Source organism: Barbus barbus (assembly GCF_936440315.1).
Source record: "Barbus barbus genome assembly, chromosome: 29".
NCBI classification, from domain to species: domain Eukaryota; kingdom Metazoa; phylum Chordata; class Actinopteri; order Cypriniformes; family Cyprinidae; genus Barbus; species Barbus barbus.
Genome location: NC_136757.1, coordinates 17,471,734 through 17,496,723, shown reverse-complemented (window position 1 = coordinate 17,496,723; position 24,990 = coordinate 17,471,734). Strand labels below are relative to the sequence as shown.

Sequence of the window (24,990 nt, the reverse complement as noted above, 5' to 3'; positions counted from 1 at the left end):
ATATGCTAAAGAGGAACTATTGCAAGTATACTTCAGGTACACTTTAAATATCTTGCATTTAAAGACCGATATTATTCAAAGATTATACAATCCTCATCAATAGTGACATTAAAACACATTTTAGGCTTAATATTGAGAAATGTGCATTGTGCACAAATAGTACTTCAAATAAAGTTTAATTATCATTTTTTATGTCAGTAAATGTTAATAGATTTGAACTATACTTAGTATGAAATAAATGTATTTTTAATATTTGTTTTATTTTTTTTACTAGGGACAGTATTTTCATTTTTTTATTTTATGTTTACCATATTTTTGATCAAATAAAGGCAGATTTGATGAGGAGACAAGACTTTAAACATATTTCCTAAATGAAATAGTAAGTTATAGAAGAACATATTGAAGGGTTTGTCCTTTTAAAAAGTCTCTAAAAATAATATTAAAAGTTATTTTGTCAACTTTTAGGATTAAACTAGAATTTAAATGGCTTCAAAATTATCCTTTCCATTTTGATTTAATGAGGACTTCAGCGACATCATTACTTTAAGACTTTATGTGTCCCAAATAAAAAAAGTATATTAAAGTTATATTTTGACCAAAAGTACTTACGCTCTATCATGCAAAAATATGCCTGGCAGCATTTAAAATGGACTGACATACATGACGATTTGACTAGAAATGATCCATATTCTTGACTTAGAAATACGATGCATGATTGATGAGAAGATGAAAGATTGGTGAGCATCCCAGATGAGTGACCCACTCGTCCCATCAGGACAACCCCCCCCCCCCCCCCCCCCCCCCCCCCACCCCCTCTCAGGTCAGGGTAGTAACTTCTGCTTGAGTGTAGTTTGCAGGGGCTGTGAGCGCATCTTTACAGCTCTCTGAAACAAAGACAGAGAGAAAACAAGTTAAACCAAACTAACTATTTCAATGAACGTAAAATGAAGGGTATTAGTAAATAAGTGGAACAAAGTTGAAGTCCTTTTAAGACTTTTATACTATTTAAGATTTTATAAAAAAAAATTTAAACTTTGAAATGTAAAGACAAAGTTACAATGCCATGTAGTGGGATTTGGATCACTGAATCAATCAAACATTAGACAACAGCACTGCAGTTTTATGTATTACTGTCTTTAGAGAAAGATTTCAGCCTATTAAAACAAGAAGACTTCTGGAGGCCCTGTAGTGAATCCAGAGACTGGGAAAGCCGTGGGGTCTGTCCATGTTGCTAATGGAAACCTATTAGCAGCAATTAAGTTGAGTTGCCTTTCGGGACCAGAAGCAGATCCGTAACTCACTTCAGCACTGCTGTAGATGATGCCTTTCAGTGCTGGATGACTGGCTTGCCACATAATTACACACAAATCAAGAAAGAAGTTGGCTTGAAAAAGACAGCGCTGTATGAGAGAAGACAGTAACAGAGGAGACTCTGTCTTTACTACAAAAAAAATCTTGTTTTCTTTTCATTTTCCTATCTAAATATGCTCAAAACAAATGCATTTAGGAAATAAGATATTAAGACTTGTTTTCACTGACAACATCATAATTTAAATGTTTATTAAATCTTTAAATTTAATTTTACCAATGGGGTACAAAAAACAACCTTAATTTATATATTATTATATATTATGATCTGCATTATCTGTGTTTGACATAATTTGCTGTTTCACACAGCAAATAAACACAAACAGAGGAAATGCCACGAGTTTCTGATCTACGGATCATTCTTACATATTTATTTTTAACATCAGTGATGACATTTCCAAAGATGGAGCATCTTTGCTATGTCTGGTGAAGGAATTATTGCCTGTAATCACTGTTTGTTTGACAGGACCACAGCTGCTGTTGCTCTGCCCCTCATTGATTCCCAGAGTGCATCGGTCTCCACATCAGCAAGGAAAATTGCACGGCTTTTCACACAAACGACAAATCAACCGTCACAGAATGTCTGAAGGGCCTATACGACCTCTGTTTGAATTTTCCAAAAATAGAGTGAAATCAAAACAAAGATGAGATCATAGATGAGATCACAGGACTTAGTTATTAATTTATGGACATATTAATTAATTTACTCATTAGTGAACCGGATTTCAGATGATGATTCCCACCTATAAGCTGTTTTGCTTCAGCCACAGGTGCTAATAAGCTCCTGTTTTACATTAGCAGCACTTCTGCTCCTTCAAATGGAGAGAGGGGCTTCTGGGATGTAAAAGGTGGAATGTTTGCTTAAGCAGCTCGTGATCAAGCAATTATCTCCAGAAATAGACTGCTGGCAACCTGTCAGAGCTTTAGGGAATTTGGGGGCCGAGGCGCAAGTCATTCAGGCTGAGTCGAAGTTTGACTTGACAGCAGCCAGTAATGAAGGATGTTTGGTTGCAGAATGCGCTGTCTGTCGCGATGCTCTCTTATTTTGTGTCATATTATCATCCTATTTTTCTCAGTTTTGAAAAGTCAGCTACAGCATAACGTCTGACAAAAAAAATATATATTTTACTGTGCTCCAGAATACTTTGTTCTGATTAGTCAATTGTGGCGTTCTGTATTCAAATGTTTTTATAAAGACTCTTAAATTGTACAACTGAATGATTTCCTGTATAGCTTTGACAGTTTCATGTTCTTCATTGAACTCTACAGGATCTTGTTTTTCATGTAATGAAATAATATTGATGCAAATCAATACTTCATATCAATTTGTTTGGGAAGAACCCAGATAATAAGCAGGATAATGTACAGTAGGCTGTTCATTTTTTGTGAGATAAATCCCCAAAAAATTACACAAACCTAATTACTGATCATTTATATATATACATGTGGCATATATATAATAATAATCCCCTTCCTGATTTTTTATTTTATTGCATGTTTGTCACACTTTAATGTTTCAGATCAAACAAATTTAAATATTAATCAAAGATAACACAAGTAAACACAACATGCAGTTTTAAATGAAGGGCAAACAAAATCCAAACCCACATGGCCCCGTTAAAACATAGCTGTGGTTTATCACACCTGAGTTCAGTTTCTCTAGCCACACCCAGGCCTGATTACTGCCACACCTGTTCGCAATCAAGAAATCACTTAAATAGGACCTGACTAACAAAGTGAAGTAGACCAAAAGATCCTCAAAAGCTACACATGATGTTGAGATCCAAAGAAATTCAGGAACAAATGAGAAAGAAAGTAATTGCGATCTATCAGTCTGGAAAAGGTTATAAAGCCGTTTCTAAAGCTTTGGGACTCCAGCGAACCACAGTGAGAGCCATTATCCACAAATGGCGAAAACATGGAACAGTGGTGAACCTTCCCAGGAGTGGCCGGCCGACCAAAATTACCCCAAGAGCGCAGCGATGACTCATCCAAGAAGTCACAAAAGACCCCACAACAACATCTAAAGAACTGCAGGCCTCACTTGCCTCAGTTAAGGTCAGTGTTCATGACTCTACCATAAGAAAGAGACTGGGCAAAAATGGCCTGCATGGCAGAGTTCCAAGACGAAAACCGCTGCTGAGCAAAAAGAACATAAAGACTCGTCTCAGTTTTGCCAGAAAATATCTTGATGATCCCCAAGACTTTTGGGAAAATACTCTGTGGACTGACGAGACAAAAGTTGAACTTTTTGGAAGGTGTGTGTCCCATTACATCTGGCGTAAAAGTAACACAGCATTTCAGAAAAAGAACATCATACCAACAGTAAAAATATGGTGGTGGTAGTATAATGGTCTGGGGCTGTTTTGCTGCTTCAGGACCTAAAAATCAATGTCTACCAAAAAATCCTGAAGGACAATATCCGGCCATCTGTTCGTGACCTCAGGACAATGATCCAAAACACAGCAGCAAATCCACCTCTGAATGGCTGAAGAAAAACAAAATTAAGACTTTGGAGTGGCCTAGTCAAAGTCCTAACGTGAATTTTATTGAGATGCTGTGGCATGATCTTAAAAAGGCGGTTCATGCTCGAAAACCCTCCAATGTGGCTGAATTACAACAATTCTGCCAAGATGAGTGGGCCAAAATTCCTCCACAGCGCTGTAACAGACTCATTGCAAGTTATCGCAAACGCTTGATTGCAGTTGTTGCTGCTAAGGGTGGCCCAACCAGTTATTAGGTTTAGGGGGCAAGCACTTTTTCACACAGGGCCATGTGGGTTTGGATTTTGTTTTCCCTTCATAATAAAAAACTTCATTCAAAAACTGCATGTTGTGTTTACTTGTGTTATCTTTGATTAATATTCAATTTTTTTGATGATCTGAAACATTAAAGTGTGACAAACATGCAATAAAATAAAAAACCAGGAAGGGGGCCAACACTTTTTCACACCACTGTATATATCAAAGGTTGCGAGTTCGAGTCTCAGGTGCGGCAGGGATTGTAGGTGGGGGTAGTGAATGTACAGCACTCTCTCCACCCTCAATACCACGACTGAGGTGCCCTTGAGCAAGGCACCGAACCCCCAACTGCTCCCCTGGCACCGCAGCATAAATGGCTGCCCACTGCTCCAGGTGTGTGTTCACGGTGTGTGTGTTCACTGCTGTGTGTGTGTGCACTTTGGATGGGATAAATGCAGAGCACAAATTCAGAGTATGGGTCACCATACTTGGTCGTATGTCATGTCACTTTTTATATATATATATATATATATATAGTGTTTCCTTTTAATTTCCTAGACGGTGGCACCCTGCCAGATTAATTTGGACACTGAAAAATGGGTTGGATCCCTTTTCTTTGAATTCTCTATGAAGTATACCTAATTAATGTTTTTAACTTTAAAAATGGAGAGGAGGTGGCATAGGAAGCTACATACAGTATATATTTGGCAACAAAATGGATTTTAATATAAAAAATACAATATATTTTTAAATTCCTGAATTTATCAGTGAGATTCTAACTCTATAGCCAGCAGTTCCTGTTTACCTGTGTGGATGGTGGATTCAGCTCCACAAGAAAAGTCTCCAGAATTTAGTAGGAAGCAAGTTGCCTCTTTCATTGGCTTGTCTCTATTGCGTGAGCATCGAAGCGTCCACCTCTCGCCTGGAGAGAGCGGCTGGGTCAGACTGCAGCTCTCCTCTTCAGAAAGAGTTACGGTAGCATCGCCATTCTGCTTTGAATCTGACAACAAAACAAAAGACAAAAACATGGATGTCAGTGTTCATGACAATTCACTTGCAGTGAATATACAAGAATTGGCATAAACCTTTGTTAAATTTATGCTTGAAACAAAATTTTTTTAATGCGATTAAAATATAATCCATATTAATATATTTAATACTGTGATATTCCCAAAGTTTATTCCCAGTATAATTCTACATTAAAATGGGCCTTATATCCCTTCATTGTATCAAACTATTTAATTCATCCCACTGTTGTCTCTCAGAAAACACTATTGTCATGGAAATCCTGATGATCTACCTGAGCGGTTTCTACCAAGGTTCTCCTCAGCGGCGAGAGGGCATGTGTCACTTTGTGTGCTGTTCCTTGGTGAGTTGCTTTCAGACTTCCCAAACGAGGCAGAGTTCATCACCATGTGTGGGTTTGGGTTGTGCTTCTTCTTCTTCTTGGGCAACTTCTGCTTGGCCATAGCCAGTGAGTAGTACATCCCAAAATTGTTAACGATAATGGGCACTGGCATGGCGATGGTAAGCACACCTGCTAACGCACATAACGCACCGACCATCATGCCCAGCCACGTCTTAGGGTACATATCCCCATAACCTACTGTCGTCATTGTGATCACCGCCCACCAGAAGCCGATGGGAATGTTCTTGAAATGCGTGTGGTTGCAGCCACTAGGGTCTTGGGGATCTGCGCTAATACGTTCGGCATAATAGATCATGGTGGCGAAGATGAGCACCCCGAGCGCCAGAAAGATGATGAGCAGACAGAACTCATTCACACTCGCCCGTAAGGTGTGGCCGAGAACCCTGAGACCCACAAAGTGTCGAGTGAGCTTAAAGATCCGTAGGATGCGCACAAAACGGACCACACGCAGAAAGCCCAGGACATCCTTGGCAGCTTCGGATTTGACACCGGTCAAACTCATCTCCAGATAGTAGGGCAGTATGGCAACAAAGTCAATGATGTTTAGCTGATTCTTGATGAAGAGAAGCTTGTTTGGGCAACATATGATGCGGACCAGGAACTCGAAGGTAAACCACACCACGCAGATTCCCTCCACCAACGTCAGCACTGGTTTGGGCTCCATCTCCATCTTCGAGGGGGCTGTGGTGGAGTTGTTTTCAGTATATGTGACATTACGAAGTTCATTGAAGACCTCATGGGTCTCCAGGCAGAAGTTAGTGATAGACACCAGGATGAAAAACAGGGAGACAAAGGCAATTATCTGAAAGATAAGACCAGAAATTAAACATCTCAATAAACAGTTGTAAATATCTTAAACTGGTCATGAACTGCATTTTTTAATTATTTCATATAGTTTCCTGAGGTGTATATAGAATGTTTGTATGATTTTAACTTCAAAAATGATCATGATTTAGAAATAAAGGGACATTTTCTACCCTGATTTTAGCCCTCTGGTTTGGCTCACATCTTTGCATATGAAGGCCAGGGGTCACCAAATTTGGTCTAGGAGGGCCGGTGTCCTGCAGAGTTTAGCTTCAACTTGCCTCAACACACCGAAACTGTGACTGATTTACCAAAGAATCCACAGTGAAATGTATCGAACAAACAAATAATGCTCTACTGAGACATCCACATAGTTGAAAATAAATAAGCACTTTCCTAGGATTATTTTTAGTCCAGTGATCCTGTATTGCTCTTCTCTCTCTCTCTTCTCATTACACTAATGTGCCAGTGGGCGGGGCCAAAGATGCTGAAGAAGTATTTCATGATTCTGCAGAGGACTATCATAATGTGACAAAATCTGAAAAGAGTCATTTTCTGAGCCTGGATTCATATTAAAAGTTTTCACCCGCATTTTGCTTTAACTCACTGTAAAATCCAACAGATCACCCCCATATTAATCTTATGCAAAAACACATTTTATATCATGCAATTTCAAAAACGTATCTCCTTATACACTCTAAAGCGAATCATGATTATACTGTTTAATAGTTCACATAACCTTTTTTTTCATTAAGTGAACTTTAATTCATATTTGAGTAAAATTGACTTATTTTATTTAGTAAATGTTAATGTTCTCAAAACTCTCTCACACCGCCCATTCTTATGTCAAGTCATATAAGTCCACTTCCTTGTTAACGTACAGTATTATCTTAAAATTTACAACAAATGGAGGCCATTTCTTTTTCCTTCATTAGCAGCAAACTATTAAATTAGCTCAAAATTAAATTCCATGAAAATTGTCAGCTGTCATCTGAAAGCAGCAGCAGTCAAGATGAATATGTGGACTATGTGGCAAATCTGTTAAACATTAATGATTTTGTTTTTTTAGTAACTGAAAGATAAGGGATGTATGTGAAGATGTAGATAAAGGACAAGAGCAGCAACGCAACTGGTGGTGGTTTTGGGGGGGGGGGGGGGGGTAACCATGACAACCACGTCACACCAGCACCACACAGTTGGATACTTGTTATCATGCTGAAGGAGATACAAACCCATGGGTGGCACGATAGCGCTCCCAGAGCGATGTAATCAATTTTATTTATGTTTACACACATCCTCACAGGAGCAGTAAACTGTAAATGAAGACTGTGACAGAATCACTTTTAACAATTCATTAATCTACAGTATTACTGCAGGCTGCCAGTTCAAGAATTGGTGAGATTAATAAACCATCATAGAGCTTTAAGAGCAGGAGTCTTCAATCTTTTTCAGGTCAAGAACCCCTGAATAGACATGGCTTTGACTTCACACAAAACAAGAATGGATGAATTATTATTATTTATTTTTTTATTTAACAATTAACAGAGTGTAGAAAAAATTAAATGGAAAAAACATAATCCAGTCAAATTAAAATGGAAAAAAATTAATTTGGGAAAAAAATCTAATGGATTTCATAGGGCCCTACATAGAGCACTTCCTACTGTTGTCGGGATCAAAAGACACAAATTTACTTTACTCTAGGTAATGAAGCATATCTGTACACACACTCGTCCCCTGATAACAGCAGAATGATGCAAAGACAACAATGGTTACATGGTTAAATGCAACATTTTGCAAAATTGAACTTCAATGCTTCTTCTTGCACGTGACACTTTCAAGTCAAATATCTGGTAAGTGGCACTAAAAGGTGAATGCTCTTTTGTTTTTTGAAAGGTACAACCTACACTAAAACCAACCCTGACAGTGTTAAAAGCACTCATGAGATGAAAACGCATTGGCTGAAGCAATCATGCCATTTTAGCTTGCATCTATAAGTCTTTGAGCTCATTTATCATGACTTGTGTTTTGTTTACAAATCATGCACTACGGCAAAAGTGTCATGATGTCATTAGATAGGCTTGTGCAAGGCATGAAAACAAGTCTATTAATCTATTATCTGCCTCTGCAATCATAAAAGGACTAATGAGTTTTGCAAGAATCTAGGTAGAGACAGTATTAAAATTTTCAATGAGCCTAGATTAACTTGTGCAAAGAATGCACTTGTGCAAATAAATAGACCCACTGTGACCCTAAATAAAACATAGCACTGGGAACTGGGAACTGTTTCAGCAGCCCTTTCATTTCACCCTTGATTAAAGTGTATTGAGTACTTTAATCACCTTTAATCAATGGCAAAGTGGTCACAACAAGGGAAGAGCCCAGCAACAATTTCACTCCTATTCAGGAACACATGAATCTTTTTTTCAGCAGCTAAAATGCAAATGTGGTAATTATATGAGAACACGTATGTGGGCAGAGTGAGCGAGGGCATCTGTGTTAAAAGGCACTTCTTCAGGAGAACTTTCTAGCAATAATAACAAGCCTGAATCAAATCCTTTAACTTTTAACATAATTTCATAGGGCGCCATCACCTGAGTATTAACCATCATTGGACTCCATTTCCCACATACCCCGTACCTGTGGCTGATTACACTCACAGGTGTTTTCCATTGACTCTGATCTACTTAAACTGTTCTCTCTGATTCCTCATTGTGAAGTCTTGTCTTGCCATGCAAACATTTCCGAGCGTTTATTCCGTGTGTGATTTCCCGTGTATGACCTGGACTGTTTACTGGACTCTGGTTCTCTGCCGCCTGCCTATTCGAATTCAATCTGCCTTGTCATTTGATTATCCTGTGTGTTTGCCGCCTGCCCTGATCTCTAGCCTGAACGCTGACTTTGATTCTGCCTTATCTACGTTGTGTTTGAAACCTGTGATTGAACTTAGCCTGTTTGACTTGCATTCTGTCTTAAAGCTGCACATGGATCCTAACGTCACTGACTCCTCGTTACAGTTAATACCAGGCATGCTAATAAGCAACAACTTAATAATGAATTTGTCTCAAAGTGTTACCCAGTGTTTTAATTATAGACAGTAAAGTAAGTTTCCAAACATGTACTGTACATGTTTCTACCACAAATCAATGAATTTTCCACCACAAAATCAATGGATCTGCAGCATCCTCTGGTTTAAGGGCCCATTAACAACAAGACAACTGTTAAAATATAACAATAACTGTAACATCCACACCTGTTTACCCTCGGTTTATGAAAAACAAAAACAATCTGAAAGTGATTCTAACTATATTGTTCCTCCATGTGGTTGTTATAGCTGTGGTGTCGACTACTGTATTCACACTAAATTATATCAATTATTAAAACTCTATTAAATTATTGTCCTTGGCATGAACAAGCCTTTACATTAGCACCTTCACTCATACCGGCTTTTCATGACCATAATCCTGAGCAAACACCATATTTTCCTTAACGTGTTCCATTGGAAGGGACTCTTAGCTAAATATATTTGTGTTCTAATGAGGAAATGGGGAAATAATTGAGTCGAGCTACTCTCGCATCCTGTAGAGTGCTGTTGTTACAACATTAACAAAACCTTTCAGAGTGCTGAATACAAACAGTTTAAGTGGAGTTGTAAATTGCTGGACAGATAAAAATAAACAATGATTGTGATGTGGGATCTACTTAGTTCATTTTGATGAGGAAATCACTATTTTAGTTGAGTGATTCACTGAACTCAATCTGGCAGCATTAACACTTGAGCGCTTTTTTACTATAATAGCTTGTGAAATCTTCAGGGTACATCATGAAAAATGTAATGCTGACAGCTGAAATGTATATGGTTTGTAATGGCACACCCTTTCATAAACACATCCATGTCCTACACATCCAGATGTTACTTATTAAGGAGTTTATCTATGACAAATATGTATTGTTCAAAAGTTGAAGTTATATATTTTTTATTACCTTATACTCACAAAGTCTGCAATTATTTTATAAAAAATACTGTAAAACAGTAATATTTTTATGTATTTTACTCCTGTGATGGTAAAGCTGAATTTTTCTCAGTCATTACCCCAGTCTTCAGTGTCACATTATCCAGAAATCATTCTAATATACTGATTTGGTGCTTAAGCAAAATTTATAATTATAATCAGTGTTGGAAACAGTTGTCTTTATATAGAAAGTTCAAATAAAATTCTTTACTGACACTTTTGATCGATATTACTGACCCTAAACTTTTGAACTTTTGAGTGTGTGTGTGTTTGAGTGAGAGAAAAATAGAAAAGAGGAGGGTTAAGAGAGAACGTGTTGCTCGTGTCTGTGAGCGTTCTCTTACATCGTCTTCCGTACCAGCTGTTCACTACAGCAGCCTCCAGCTCATTTAGCATTTAGTCACACTTCACAAAGACATTTACCCATAGTGCAGCTGTCACATTCCAGACCACCTGTATGAGCAAACCCTATTGTTTCACCATTAAGTTTCCATGGAAAATAATTCAAGCCTCCCATAACTGTCAAAAAAAACATTGCTAACATAAAGCAGGAAATATAGAATTAAGGATAAATATAAACTCTCTGGCATTCAAACCCTCAGGCGAGGGGTGCTAATGTTAGTCTCTGAACCTGAATCCCTAGGACTGGATAAACAACTTTCCATGACTTGAACTTAAACATGAACTTTTGCAAAAACATAACACTGAAATCGCCATCCTGTAGTGTTTGCAGAATTGAATTTGCAGATTTCCTCTCAGATCTGTTGGTTAATGTTGATAAAGTGCTAACTGTCGGAGATTTTAACATTCACGTTGATAATACAAATGATGCGTTAGGACTTGCGTTTACTGACCTAATAAACTCTTTTGGAGTCAAGCAAAACGTCACCGGGCCCACTCATCGTTTTAATCATACGCTAGATTTAATTATATCGCATGGAATTGATCTTACCGATATAGATATCGTACCTCAAAGTGATGATGTTACTGATCATTTCCTTGTATCGTGCATGCTGCGTATTACTGATATTAATTATATGGCTCCGCGTTATCGTCTGGGCAGAACTATTGTTCCAGCCACCGAAGACAGATTCACAAATAACCTGCCTGATTTATCTCAACTGCTCTGTGTACCCATAAATACACATGAACTAGACGAAATGACTAGCAACATGGGCATTATCTTCTCTAATACATTAGAAGCTGTTGCACACCTCAAATTGAAAAAGGTTAGAGAAAAACGTACTGCGCCATGGTACAACAGTTATACCCATTCTCTCAAGAAAGAAACTCGTAATCTTGAGCGCAAATGGAGAAAAACTAACTTGGAAGTTTTTAGAATTGCGTGGAAAAACAGTATGTCCAGCTATAGACAGGCTCTAAAAGCTGCCAGGGCAGAGCATATCCGCAAACTCATAGATAATAACCAAAACAATCCAAGGTTTTTATTTAGCACAGTGGCTAGATTAACAAATAAACAGACGCCGCCCGATCTAAATATTCCCTCACAGTTTAATAGTAATGACTGAATTTCTTTACTGCTAAAATAGATAACATCAGAAATACAATAACAAATGTAGATTCTACTGCGTCTAGTATTTCAGCTTCATTCATTGCACCCAAAGAAAAACTGCAGTGCTTTACAACTATAGGACAGGAAGAGCTAAATAAACTTATCAGTGCATCTAAACCAACAACGTGTTTATTAGTCCCTGTACCCACTAAACTACTGAAAGAGTTGTTACCTGTAGCAGAAGAACCGCTTCTCAATATTATCAACTCATCGTTATCTTTAGGTCACGTCCCAAAACCATTCAAGCTGGCGGTTATTAAGCCTCTTATTAAGAAACCACAACTAGATTCTAATGAACTGGCAAATTACAGACCCATTTCAAATCTTCCGTTTGTCTAAAATTTTAGAAAAAGTCGTGTCTGCTCAATTGTGCTCCTTCTTGCAAAAAAATGATCTATATGAAGAATTTCAGTCAGGTTTCAGGCCTCACCATAGTACAGAAACTGCACTTGTTAAAATTACAAATGACTTGCTTCTTGCTTCAGACTAAGGCTGCATCTCATTGCTAGTATTACTTGATCTTAGTGCTGCGTTCGACACTATAGACCATGACACACTCATAGATCGATTACAAAACTATACTGGTATTCAAGGGCAGGCTTTAAGATGGTTTAGATCCTACCTGTCCGATCGCTACCACTTTGTTCATTTAAATGGGGAGTCATCTCAATTATCACCAGTAAAGTATGGAGTACCACAAGGATCTGTCCTAGGTCCTCTGCTATTTTCAATATGCATGTTGCCTCTTGGTAATATTATTAGAAAATACGGGATTAGTTTTCATTGTTATGCTGATGATACTCAAATATATCTCAACAAGACCAGATGAAACTTCTAAACTAAGCTAATAGATTGTGTAAAAAATGTAAAAGATTGGATGACCAATCATTTCCTCCTATTAAATTCAGATAAGACAGCGATATTACTTATTGGACCAAAAAACAGTACACAGAATCTCTTGGATTACAATTTGCAACTAGACGGATGCACTGTCATGTCCTCTAAAGTAAAACATCTGGGTGTTATATTAGACAGCAACTTGTCCCTTGAAAATCATATTTCCCATGTTACAAAAACAGCATTCTTCCATCTTAGTAACATTGCCAAGCTTCGAAACATGCTACCTGTTTCTGATGCAGAAAAGCTAGTTCATGCATTCATGACCTCTAGACTGGACTATTGTAATGCACTGCTAGGTGGTTGTCCTGCATCTTCAATAAACAAGCTACAGATAGTCCAGCGGCTAGAGTTCTTACCAGGTCAAGAAAATATGATCATATTACCCCAATTTTACAGTCTCTGCACTGGCTACCTATTCAGTTCCGTATCATTTACAAAATATTATTACTTGCCTATAAGGCCCTAAATGGTTTAGCTCCTGTGTACCTAACTTGTCTTCTACCACACTACAATCCATCACGCTCCCTAAGGTCACAAAACTCTGGACTTTTGGTAGTACCTAGGATAGCAAAGTCCACTAAAGGAGGTAGAGCTTTTTCACATTTGGCTCCCAAACTCTGGAATAGCCTTCCTGATAAAGTTCGGGATTCAAACACACTCTCTGTTTAAATCTAGATTAAAGACACATCTCTTTAGTCAAGCATTCACATAATGCATCTTACAATCTTGTACTGCAGTTATATCTGATCAAATGTACATTATTATTATTATTCTTTAGCTTGGGTTGAACAAATCATTTTTGCTTAGATGGAACAGCAGCTACACTAATTATGTCTCTATTTGTTTCTCTGTTTCTGTCACGGGATTAACATCCCATGGTAACTAGGAATTACAGAAGCTTCAGTCTGGATCCAACCCTTAAATGATCTGAGATGACCGAACACCTGAGAAAAGAAAATGCCAACCCCTCAGAGGACTTCGGAGGATGCCAATGCTCAGACAACATACAGAATTAACAAATTTTGCCATAAGTCAAACATATTAAGGTTCTGCAATATATAAATATATTGTGAAAACTTAAATTCCTGTAGAGCTGCTTTGCAACGATTTGTATCGTAAAAAGCGCTATACAAATAAACTTGAATTGAATTGAATTGAATAGTTAAACAGTAGGGAACGGTGCTACTGTAGCAACACCAACGTCAACGGTTCGATTCTCAAAGAATGCATTTCGATTCTCAAAGAATGCATTGAATACAATGTATACAGTACCTAGAACACAATGTATGTTGCTTTAGATAAAAGTGTCTGTCAAATGCATATAAATGTAATTGTGTTATTTGGTGAACATGGCCAAAAATGTCCAATATGTTCTGCCAGGGATTCATTTTTAGGGGCTAAAATAACACCAATGAGGGGATAGTCAACTAAAATTAACATGAAAAATATTGGTGACCATTATTTAAAATTCTTTTTCCCGTTTTCATTGATCTTCCACTGTGTCACTCGTACTTCCACATATTCAAACTTGCCAGGTCAACATAGGAAATATTTTTCAATTAATAAATATCTTTAAAAATACACTATAATACTTATCAGAGCTTCAAATACCAAGTGAACCATGACATGAGCTTTGACTGACAAGAACAAAATTCCCTCTGTCCTTTTTAATGTTCCAGGCTGTAAGGAACGAAAGCAATCGCATACACCAGGGATGAATTAAGTCACTATTATTTTGTCTGTCATATAACTCCGAGTCCAGAGCCAGAAGCCCATGAGTTGTTGTGCCAAGCATTTCTCCAGAGAGACTCAATGGACTGTCTTTTCTCTGCATGAACAACAGTGTTTGTGCATTTGATACATTTCACTGCACTGGCTTTTGTGTGTATATTTACGAATGCTCATTTCTGAGAGCAAGAACACTGTAAGATGAAAGTCAAGGCAGTTTTTTAACAGCACAATGTGTCACAGCAGTAACATGCAAGTGCAAGGCACTTGGGTCAGGCTCAGATAAACCACGGGCCAGGAATGAAGGTTGTGAATAATTTAAATTGTGAATCAAGCTGTTCTGTGCTTGGCCTCCTTGACCTCAGCTTGTATTTCTTCAGTGTATAAAAGCCTGTCACTGTAAAAGATCATTGTGAAAACAATTCAGCAACAAAAACTATCAGTATTATATTTGTCCCCTCTAGGGTCTACAAATGTTTTTGTTATATTTTCAGTTTTTCTATATGATATTTTAATTAAACAGTGTTACCAATCAAATATAAATCCTCAAAAAACAACATAAAAACAAAGTAAACCTATTTATCTTAGCACATAACTGTCAAAAATATGGGGTAAAAACATTAATAATGTAAAATATTATTACAATTTAAAACAACATTGTTTTTCTTTTCTTTTTTAAATGAAATTCCTGTGATGTGGCATATGCTGATAAGTATTTAATTTCCTAATTTTTTTCTGTATTCTCTGATGAATAGAACAAGCTAAATTTTTCAGATAGAGACCAAACAATACCAAGTACAGTATATATAAACAGTACACAGATTTGTCTTTTGGGCCGTGTGATTTGTAGCTTCACAAAACATTAGTAAACCACAGTGGATCACATATATTTGCTAAAACTATAGGACATCCGGGATCTGATCGTGGTGTGATTATGGTGCAGCGTTTTTCAAAAAACATTTGAAAATACATAGAATTTGGAAATTCTGCTTGGATTGGATTGATTGCTCAGGTCAAGCTCTTGCATTTACCATTCGCAATAGAAATGAAGTGCACAACTAGAAGATCAGTCCTCATCCACCAGGACATTATTACTTCTCATTATGTTTACACAAGCAAGTAGTTCTTATGTCCTTCTTCTTATTGTCATGTGTGCATGATATTTTTTCTTTTACACACACATACACACACACACACAAAATAACATTTTCTATCTGATTTGATTGGGTGGACCAGCCTTCAATCTGAGTGGGCGAGTGCCACCCTGGCCCTTAGCCTTGCCACTGTTGTGATTGATTCATCAGTGCACATTATTACAAAGAACAAATAAGCTTTGCATTCATAATCTTTCATCAAAATGTAATATCTTGCTCCACTAATAAAATTACTTTCCTTTTTCAACTGATGTCACCATCTCATTTAATATCCCATTTCACTCGGAAATACAACACATTATGTAAACAAAATGGGTTGCAAAGTTAATGTTAAATTTCAAAATTACTTGAAAAAATTGCTTTCATCTTTATTCTCCATTGCTATAAATACTAAATATTACTTTTTGTGGTCAAGTTGACATATTAAAAGGGTTTTTCTCAAACACAATCAGCCCCAACATTACAAAACACTGCAGTGAATGTCTAACGGCAGCAGGCTGCGAGTATAGGTCTGTGAGCGAGTTTCGCCTATGAAGGATATCTACATTTTGGTTTATCTAAATGGCAAATGGTTTACCCCACTTCTAAACAGACAAAACCATCCTGTTCATACTCTGTAGCACAGAACAACGAGAGTGCTGGAGACATTAGTCCATTATTTACACACTGTCATTGTGCTCATATAAGGCTCAGACTGCAGAGCACTGCACACTGCATTCCTGGACCAACTTGTGCAGGAATAAATTTGGTGTGAGTTTTATTAGAAAGATCAGTACAGCAATGAAAATGCGCTCGAGTCTTCTGTTTAAACATTCATAGCGTCTGTTCTTATTTACGGCCTCTCTTCTGACTTGATAAAATTTTTTCGAACACACAGTTTACATGATTTCGAGATTACATAAGGCAAGGCAAGGCAAGTTTCTTTATATAGCACATTTTATACACAATGGTAATTCAAAGTGCTTTACGTGAAAAAGTAAAATAGTCATAAAAAATAACAATAGGAGTTGAAAAATAAAATTGTAATAATAATAATAAAAACAAGAAATTTAAAAACAAATATTCTCAAGCTTTGTTCAAACTCTTGCGCACTAAGTGAACGGAAAAAAAACCTTCCAAAACACCTAACTATTCCCCTACTTACTTTGACCATCATATCTGACCTATTCGCTAAAACTCGGGGCGTGCCCCTGTCTGTAATGGTAGGAATTTAGAGTTGGTCGAGCGTTTCACAACTAGAACCTCCCTTCTAGCATCTCACATTCTCTCTGTATTTCCTATACCTTCAAATGCACTATTTGCCTCTACGGCCCACTTACAGGTGTACCTTAATTATGACACCAGTTTTCTTCTGCTGGTGTCCCTCACTCACGTCTGAGTGAGTCCATCGCTCTCCGTCTTCTTTGGAAGGCCTGTGAGGAGACCATTACAATACTCCATCCTGCTGGTGATAAAGGCATGAACAAGTTTCTCCAAATCTTGACTGGAAACAAAATTCTAATTCTTGCAATGTTTTTGAGATGATAGTATGCTGATTTAGTTACTGCTTTGACATGACTACTAAAACTAAGGTCTGTCTCCAGAATAACTACAATAAACATGAGGTTCTTTAAATCCAGCACCTTGCCAAAAACTGCAGTGACTTTTGAGTGTGTAAGCCACTGTTTAAGACTCATCCCACCTGTAAAGTTTCTATTTGCTTTATATCTATCTAATGTTTCTAATACTTATTTTAATACTCAATGGGTGAATGGATGATTGTACTGTACCTGTCATACATTAAAATCAACCAAACCACAACAGAATAATTGGAAAATTGATAAGCAAGAGCTTAATTTGCACACATTTCATTCCTAGTCATTTCTCAAGTTCAGTGAAGTGTTCAGAATCTAGAGCAATTCAATCATATCTACTGTGTTATGTTATTCAGAAAATAAAACAGTTATTGCAATGATTCACATTTAGTTAGAGGCAATTGTTTATGCCTGTATAAATTTAGATCTTCGAAAGCACAAGGCATGAATACTTACGCAGTTGCATATTTTACATTGTTCTTAACAGCAGACAAAATTCCATGTAAACATTATTAAGGTGCTTAGAAAAATAATACACTTCATGGTTGAATTTGCTATTCAATTAAATCAGATTGTTGATCTCAATACTTTTGCAAAGCCATGTGTAACTGCATTTTGGACTGAGCAATATACAGTCCTATCAAAATTCACATATTCACAATGATTTTTTTGCCAATATAAAATTAAGCAACATTGTGATTTTTACGTATTTTACTAAATAATTCAAACTTTAAATCTACCTGGCTACAGTGGCTGGTTGAAATAAAATAAATAAATAAATATCCCATTTAAGCCATTTCAGAACAGATAAACTGAGTAATATCACACAAGCAAAAGTGGTGTTGTTCTAAAAAATGTAAATCAGGACAATTGTGATTCGTTCATAAGTTCACTGTGGAGTCTCTAAGAAACGCTCTCATGTCATGAAGGTTCAATATGGCTGCACAATTCATCGAAATAAAACCAAAATCGCGATTTAGCTTAGTGCGATTATGAAATCACAAAGGCTGTGACTTTTAAAGAATTAATAAATGTGACCCTGGACCACAAAACCAGTAATAAGCACCAAATTTTTGAAATTGAGATTTATACATCACATGAAAGCTGAATAGATAATTTCCATTTATGTATGCTTTGTTAGGATAGGACAATATTTGGCTGAGATACAACTACTTGAAAATCGGGAATCTGAGGGTGCAAAAAAAGTAAATATTGAAAAAATTGCCTTTAAAGTTGTCCAAATGAAGTCCTTAGCAATTAAGTTTTAATATATTTACGGTAGGAAATTTACAAATATCTTCATGGAACATGATCTTTACTTAATATCCTAATGTTTTTTGACATAAAAGAAAAATTGATCATTTTGACCCATACTGATACAAATATACACGTGAAAATAAGACTGGTTTTGTGCTCCAGGGTCACATATATTCAGCATGTTTCATAGTGAAGAACAGCACTGTGATCAGAGCACCTTGCATAGGTTTGCAGTAAATCCTGCTACATGTATATTTCATATTAAAGACATGGACTCCATTTTTGATAGCTCAATTCTGCATACCTCCTGATGAAAATTAAGAAATTGCTGTCACAGATTTGTATCATGATTTTATCAGCATGTTAGCAGGTCACCCGTAAAATAAATATTTTATGTAAAATAAAATTATTATTATTAAATACTCTACTTTTTATATTAATAATAAAATAGTGTTATTACAAGTATATTTCCTATTTTGTTTAATATAATTTTAGTAGTATTTATATGAATAATAATCATTTGTCATATTGACAAGCACCACAACGTTGGCCAAATTTTAATCCTAAATCATGCAGACCTAGTTCAGTCCAGTTCAGTTAATAGCATACAACCATTCAAAATCATACTGACACATCAAGACAGTGTTTGCACTAGGCTAGTTACCCGGTGACTGATTAATTACCAAGACGGTGAGAACATAATGCTGTAATTATGAGGTAGGGCTAACACATCACATGCAAACACTCACCAAACCAACAAAAACAATCAAGACACCTCCAGCAAATGTCAACTCTTATTGAACAGTTTAAAGAGGCTGTGTCCTGAGTCCCCTGCTCTACTCTCTCTACACGCATGACTGCGTGTCCTCTCACAGCTCCACATCTATTGTCAAATTCGCTGATGATACTGTGGTTCTGGGCCTCATCTCCAACAACGATGAGACCGCATACTTGGATCAGGTAGAGAGACTCACATCATGGTGCCAGGACAGCTGTCTCTCTCTGAATGTGAGCAAAACTAAAGAGCTGATCATGGACTTTAGGAAGAGACAGCAGCAGCCCTACACTCCTCTTATGATCAGTGGGACCTCTGTGGAGAGGGTAAGCAGCTTCAAGTACCTCGGTGTAAACATCTCCGAGAACCTGACTTGGACTACACACATCCAAACACAGGTTAAGAAAGCCAGGCAAAGACTGTACCATCTGCGACAGCTGAGGAAATTCAGGGTCTCACCAGCAATCCTGAAAACTTTCTATTCAGGGACCATAGAAAGTGTATTGACTCAGTGCATCTCAGTGTGGTATGGAAACAGCTCCAATCAGGACTGCAAAGCACTACAGAGAGTTGTGCGCTTAGCTGAGCGCATCTCAGGGTCTGCTCTCCCCTCTCTGCAGGACATCTACCTCAAACGCTGCAAAAATAGAGCTGTTAAAATCTTCAAGGACTCAAATCACCCGGGTAACCGACTATTCACTTTGCTTCCAGCGCTTCCGTAGCCTGATGGCAAAAACTGAGAGACTTAGGAGGAGCTTCTTCCCCCAGGCCATCAGGCTCCTAAACTCTAACTCTGTGTCATAACATCACTTGACTCCATGTAAATATCACCATATCAATAAGCTATTCATAATTTTTCTCTACCTCATATTGCTGCTATTATATACCCTGTACAACTTTTTTGCACATTATTTTGCACATTCCTCTTAGTACTATTTAAGTCAACAACATACTGACCTGCACATTTATATTTATATTTTTTATCTTATCTTTTTATTTTATTCTTTTATTTTATTTTATTTTTTCTACTTTTCTTCTCTTAATATTTGTATACTTTATAATTGCACTGTCCTTGGAGCGGACCTGACCTACATTTCACTGCTGGTTATACTCTGTATAATTGTGTATGTGACAAATAAAACTCTTGAATCTTGAATCTTGAGAGACAGTCCACCTGAACATGAAAGTTCTATCATCATTTACTCATGTCGTTCCAAATCTGTATGACTTTTTTTCTGTGTAACACAAAAACAGATATTTTGAAAAATGTTGGTAACTAAATCATTTTGGTTTCCATTGACTTTCATTGTATGGACAAAAAATACAATAGCAGTCAGTGTGAAGCAAAACTGTTTGGTTAGATTACCAACATTCTTCAAATCATGTTTTGTTTTCAGCAGAAAAAAATAAGACGAGTAAATGATGGCAGAATTTCCATATTTGAGTTGACTATCCCTTTAACTTACTGACTTTATGACTAGCCTACTGTACATGGGTCAAATTCTTATTTTTAATAAATAAAGTAAATGCTGATATTTCTATTGGAAAACAAGAGGAAAATACTGTTTACTGTTTTACTGATCCTGTGATTAATAAAAGCCCAGATGGCTTTTCCTCCGTTCTAACTGTATTAGCTGGCCTGAGCAGCCGTCAGTATATGGTAACATGAGCCCTGCGGCCCTTAATGCTCTCTAGGCAGAGATGACTGAGAGCGCTAAAGAATAGCAGGGTCCAAGAAGCTCAACCATTTGCTCCTTGTCATTTCTGAGCAATTGGAATATAATGACATCTTGTTTGCTCTGAGAGGTTTATTCTAAACGCCTTGTAGCTGTTCTGTTTCACCTCTTTCTCCCTTTTCTTTAAATCCCATTTAGTCTGTCAGGCCTGTATGCTAGAAATCATCTAAATTAATTAGGAAAACAAACAGCTAGCTTAATAATGATGAGGAAATGATGGACCTCAAGGCAATAACTCAGCTGTGTGTAGATGTTAACCATCAAAGTAGCTCAGCTGTGACAAACACACTGCATATCAATGAAACCTGATGTCTGTTTTGCACCCTGAAGAATAGAAACACATTGTATGACAGCATTGTTTTTTTAAGTGACCTCCGTGCCAAGCAACTAAAGCAATTAATCACCTCTAAATTTCTCTAAGGAAAGAAATTGATTTCTCGGTCAAAATAAAGTAGCCAAATATCCAGGGTTCAATACTGTAACAGAGATTTAGCCCTACAATAAAAAGCTTTCACATTACCGATTTAAACAGCTCTGTTCAGACTGTATGCTCTGCCAAGGGTGCTCTTGCTTGTGATGTAATTAGAACTGAATCCAACCTTGAAATGTGCCTCGGAACACAGATATGAAAGATTTGATTAGCTATAAAATGCACTCACTTACAAAATAGGTGTGATAACAAAATCCCTGGGTGAGTTTGAGTAAGAAATTAATACTTTTATTTTATGCTTTTGTTGTACTTTAAATATGTTACAAAAGATTTCTATTTTAAATATATGCTATTCTTTTGAACTTTCTTGATCAAAGAATATTGAAAAAAAATGTATCATGGTTTCCAAAAAAGAACATAACTGTTTTCAATGTTTATCATGATATCATGTTTCTTGAGCACAAAATCATATTAGAATGATTTCTGAATGATCATGTGACACAGAAGGCTGGAGTAGTGGCTCCTGAAAATTCAGGTTTGTCATCAGAGGAATAAATCAAATTTAAACATATATTAAAACAGAAAACTGTTGTTTTAAATTCTAATATTTCACAATACTACAGTTTTACTGTATTTTTGATCAAATAAATACACTGGTGAGCAATTCGTGACTGTCTAATGTGAGAAAAGACAGAGCACATTATAACACAAATAAATCATACCAACCAGCTAAAGGACTGTGAGTGGGGATAAAACACTTTATTCTAAGAGCATCACAGTATTACCTGCTAAGAGTCGCTCCTGCCCATCATCCCATCATCATTTGATGGACTTCAAACTGACATATAAACATTTTAAAAGCACTATACTATGCTCTCTTACTCTTATTTTCGCTTTTATACACACACATTGAATCTTGCCTAAACCTGAGCCTCAAATTCTAAAGATCACTCTGACATAGGCCTCAATACACATCATCTGTTCTAGGGCTGGTTTAAGGCAATTCTAGTGCATTTATCTGCTAGTAAATCACCAACCTATAATAAAAGAGTCATTTAGACATATATTTGAATGCTGAACACACTTTGAACACTTCTGATAAGTGGGCATATGGCACAGAAAAAGTTTTAATTAAACATAAATCATCCTGTCTCTGAGGCATCTCAGAAAGTTCTGAGTGACATTCATCCATCACAGCGAGAGAGGATTTCACACGTCTGACATCTGAGTGTGACACATTAACACTAGAGCAGGTGGCATCTGGGTGAGTGCAGGTTGCCACGGTGTGAGACAGGTGCAGTACAATAGACAGTTGAAGCTGGTTGTGTTTCCACTGCAACCACAGAGTAAGGATGAGCTGACCATGACATTCATTTAAAGCTGACTTACAGATTGAGAGTAAAGACTGAAAGCTCTAATGGCCATAATAAAACACCTGTTGGCATGCATCCCCTAGAAGTGCGTAACAAACTAAACATTTTTGTCAATCACATTAAAATGGTTTCTAATTTAGGTAAGAATGGCTCATTTCATATGGTTGGTGTCCCATTATTACTTTTTTAAAAGCATTATTAATCACATATCTCTCAGAAAAGTAGAAAAAGTACAAAATATGTACACTTTAGGTACTAATACATACCTTTAAGGTACTTATGTGCGCCTTATAGCGGTAAAAAAAGTACAAATGTGTTTGAAAGGGTACTGCCCCAGTTTTTTTTTCTTATATAAGAGTATAGATTGGGAGAACTAATAGATATGTTAAATAAAACTATTATCTAAAACAAAAATATTCTGTCAAGTAGGTACACTCTTAAAAATGAAGGTTCCAAAAGGGGTTTTTCGCAGCAATGCGTGAACCTTTAGGTGAACAGTTGTTAAAATAACCTTTTTTTTTGTATGAATAACATTTTAAAGAACTTTTCTTTAGAGCATTCTTAGTAAGTACTTTAGACCATTCGAAATAATGTGTTTCCATTGTAAAGAACATTTTGTGTAATGGAAAGGTTCTATGGATGTTAAAGGTTCTTCATGGAACCATAGACACCAACAAATAATCTTTATTTTTAAAACTGTAGTTTTAAACAAATGAAATGCCTGTCCAGCCTCCGAGGTCTTGACCTTTTCAACTGTATCCAACTATTTTTTACAAGTGTTAAATTGATATTCAGTTCATTGTCTTTTAAAACTATTTTAATGATTGACTGCTTTTAATTACCAAATGTGACATTTAGCTGTATTTCACATTTTCTGTTATTAATTTTATTTTTCTCTCATTTCAAATACTACTATTACTACTAATAATCCTTAGAACTGTAACACCCAAGAAATAACATAATTTGGGCCCTTCCTTGAAATAAAGGTTCGTTTTGACATCTTAATGCCTTTCTTTGTATAAAGAACCGTTTTTGAAGATTAAAACAGATATGAACGTTTCATTCTTCACGAGTTCTTTAAAGCACCAATACATATGTTGTTGGTTTTTTTTTTTTTTTTTTTTACAGAACAAATAGTAAACCTAACCACATATATTATATGCAGCTGTATTGCCTATATTGTTACAATGAACAGAAATAAAACAGCTCACGTGATCTTTAGTTTGACCTCTGATAAAGGTTATGAATCTCATCCTCGACTATTTGTTGAAAAGGAAAAGAAAATGCAAAGGTCTTATTTTCCCCCCTATATGTGTAATAGGCATTCTCAACACTTACCCGGGCTGCACGCGAAGAATACGGATCTTCAAAGAGCGCCCATATTTTTGGTTGCCAAACTTCGCAGCATCCCCTAGAGCGGCCAGGGCTGTCCTCAATGCCGAAGCGTCTGGGCATGTCATGGTCATCCTCCGCATCCTCCGGATCTGGCGGTTCGAAAATCTCCAGCGCCTCTTCTGCGTCCCTGTGCTGGCGGTAGGTCATCCAGCAACAGGGCTCCACGTCAGTCTCATCGATGCCCCAAAACGCCAACTCCTCCTCGAACAGAGGGCCGCACACGTCCGCCGGGCAGTGCAGCTTGCCGGTCCTGTAGTAGTTCAGCACATAGCCGAATATGCCCGGGTGTCGGTCAAAAAAGAACTCGCTGGCGCTGGGCGTCTGTCCCGTGTCTGAATCCGGGTTCATTTGGTGGTCCGTGTCGACGAGCCAGGCCAGTCTCGTGCCCGGTATGGTCATAAGGGTGCTCCTGTAGGTTTCGTGGCGCGTGCCACCGACGTTGATGGTGATTTTTTCTGAGTTTTCGCCTCTGGCCATCTCTTCCTTCAGACATGATTTGGAAGGAGGTTTGTTGCCTGACTTGCGCCCGCGGTACGACGAAACACACACCGAGCTGATCATAGATTTAGATAGAGAGGCTTTTACCTAGTAACTCTCTTGGCTTTCTAAACCTGCGCAGCTGTCGTCAGTTACGAAAGTCGAACAACTGTAGAGAGTTTCCGCCGTCAACATGGCCATCAGAGGCGCGAAGAACCACCTGTTAACGCAGAAACTCTCCCAGATGCTCAGTCTATGGGTGGATG

At 37.2% G+C, this 24,990-nt stretch overlaps 1 protein-coding gene across 1 annotated transcript; it reads right to left on the bottom strand.

The window, feature by feature from the left end:
- Nucleotides 1–816: 816 nt before the first annotated feature.
- Nucleotides 817–24,808, bottom strand: LOC306849361 (voltage-gated potassium channel KCNC1-like; the record flags this gene model as incomplete). Its single annotated transcript, XM_079384319.1, has 4 exons — nucleotides 817–884; nucleotides 4,915–5,109; nucleotides 5,410–6,340; nucleotides 24,191–24,808. 4 exons carry the CDS (start codon nucleotides 24,806–24,808, stop codon nucleotides 817–819), a joined length of 1,812 nt encoding a protein of 603 aa, XP_079240445.1.
- Nucleotides 24,809–24,990: the final 182 nt, after the last annotated feature.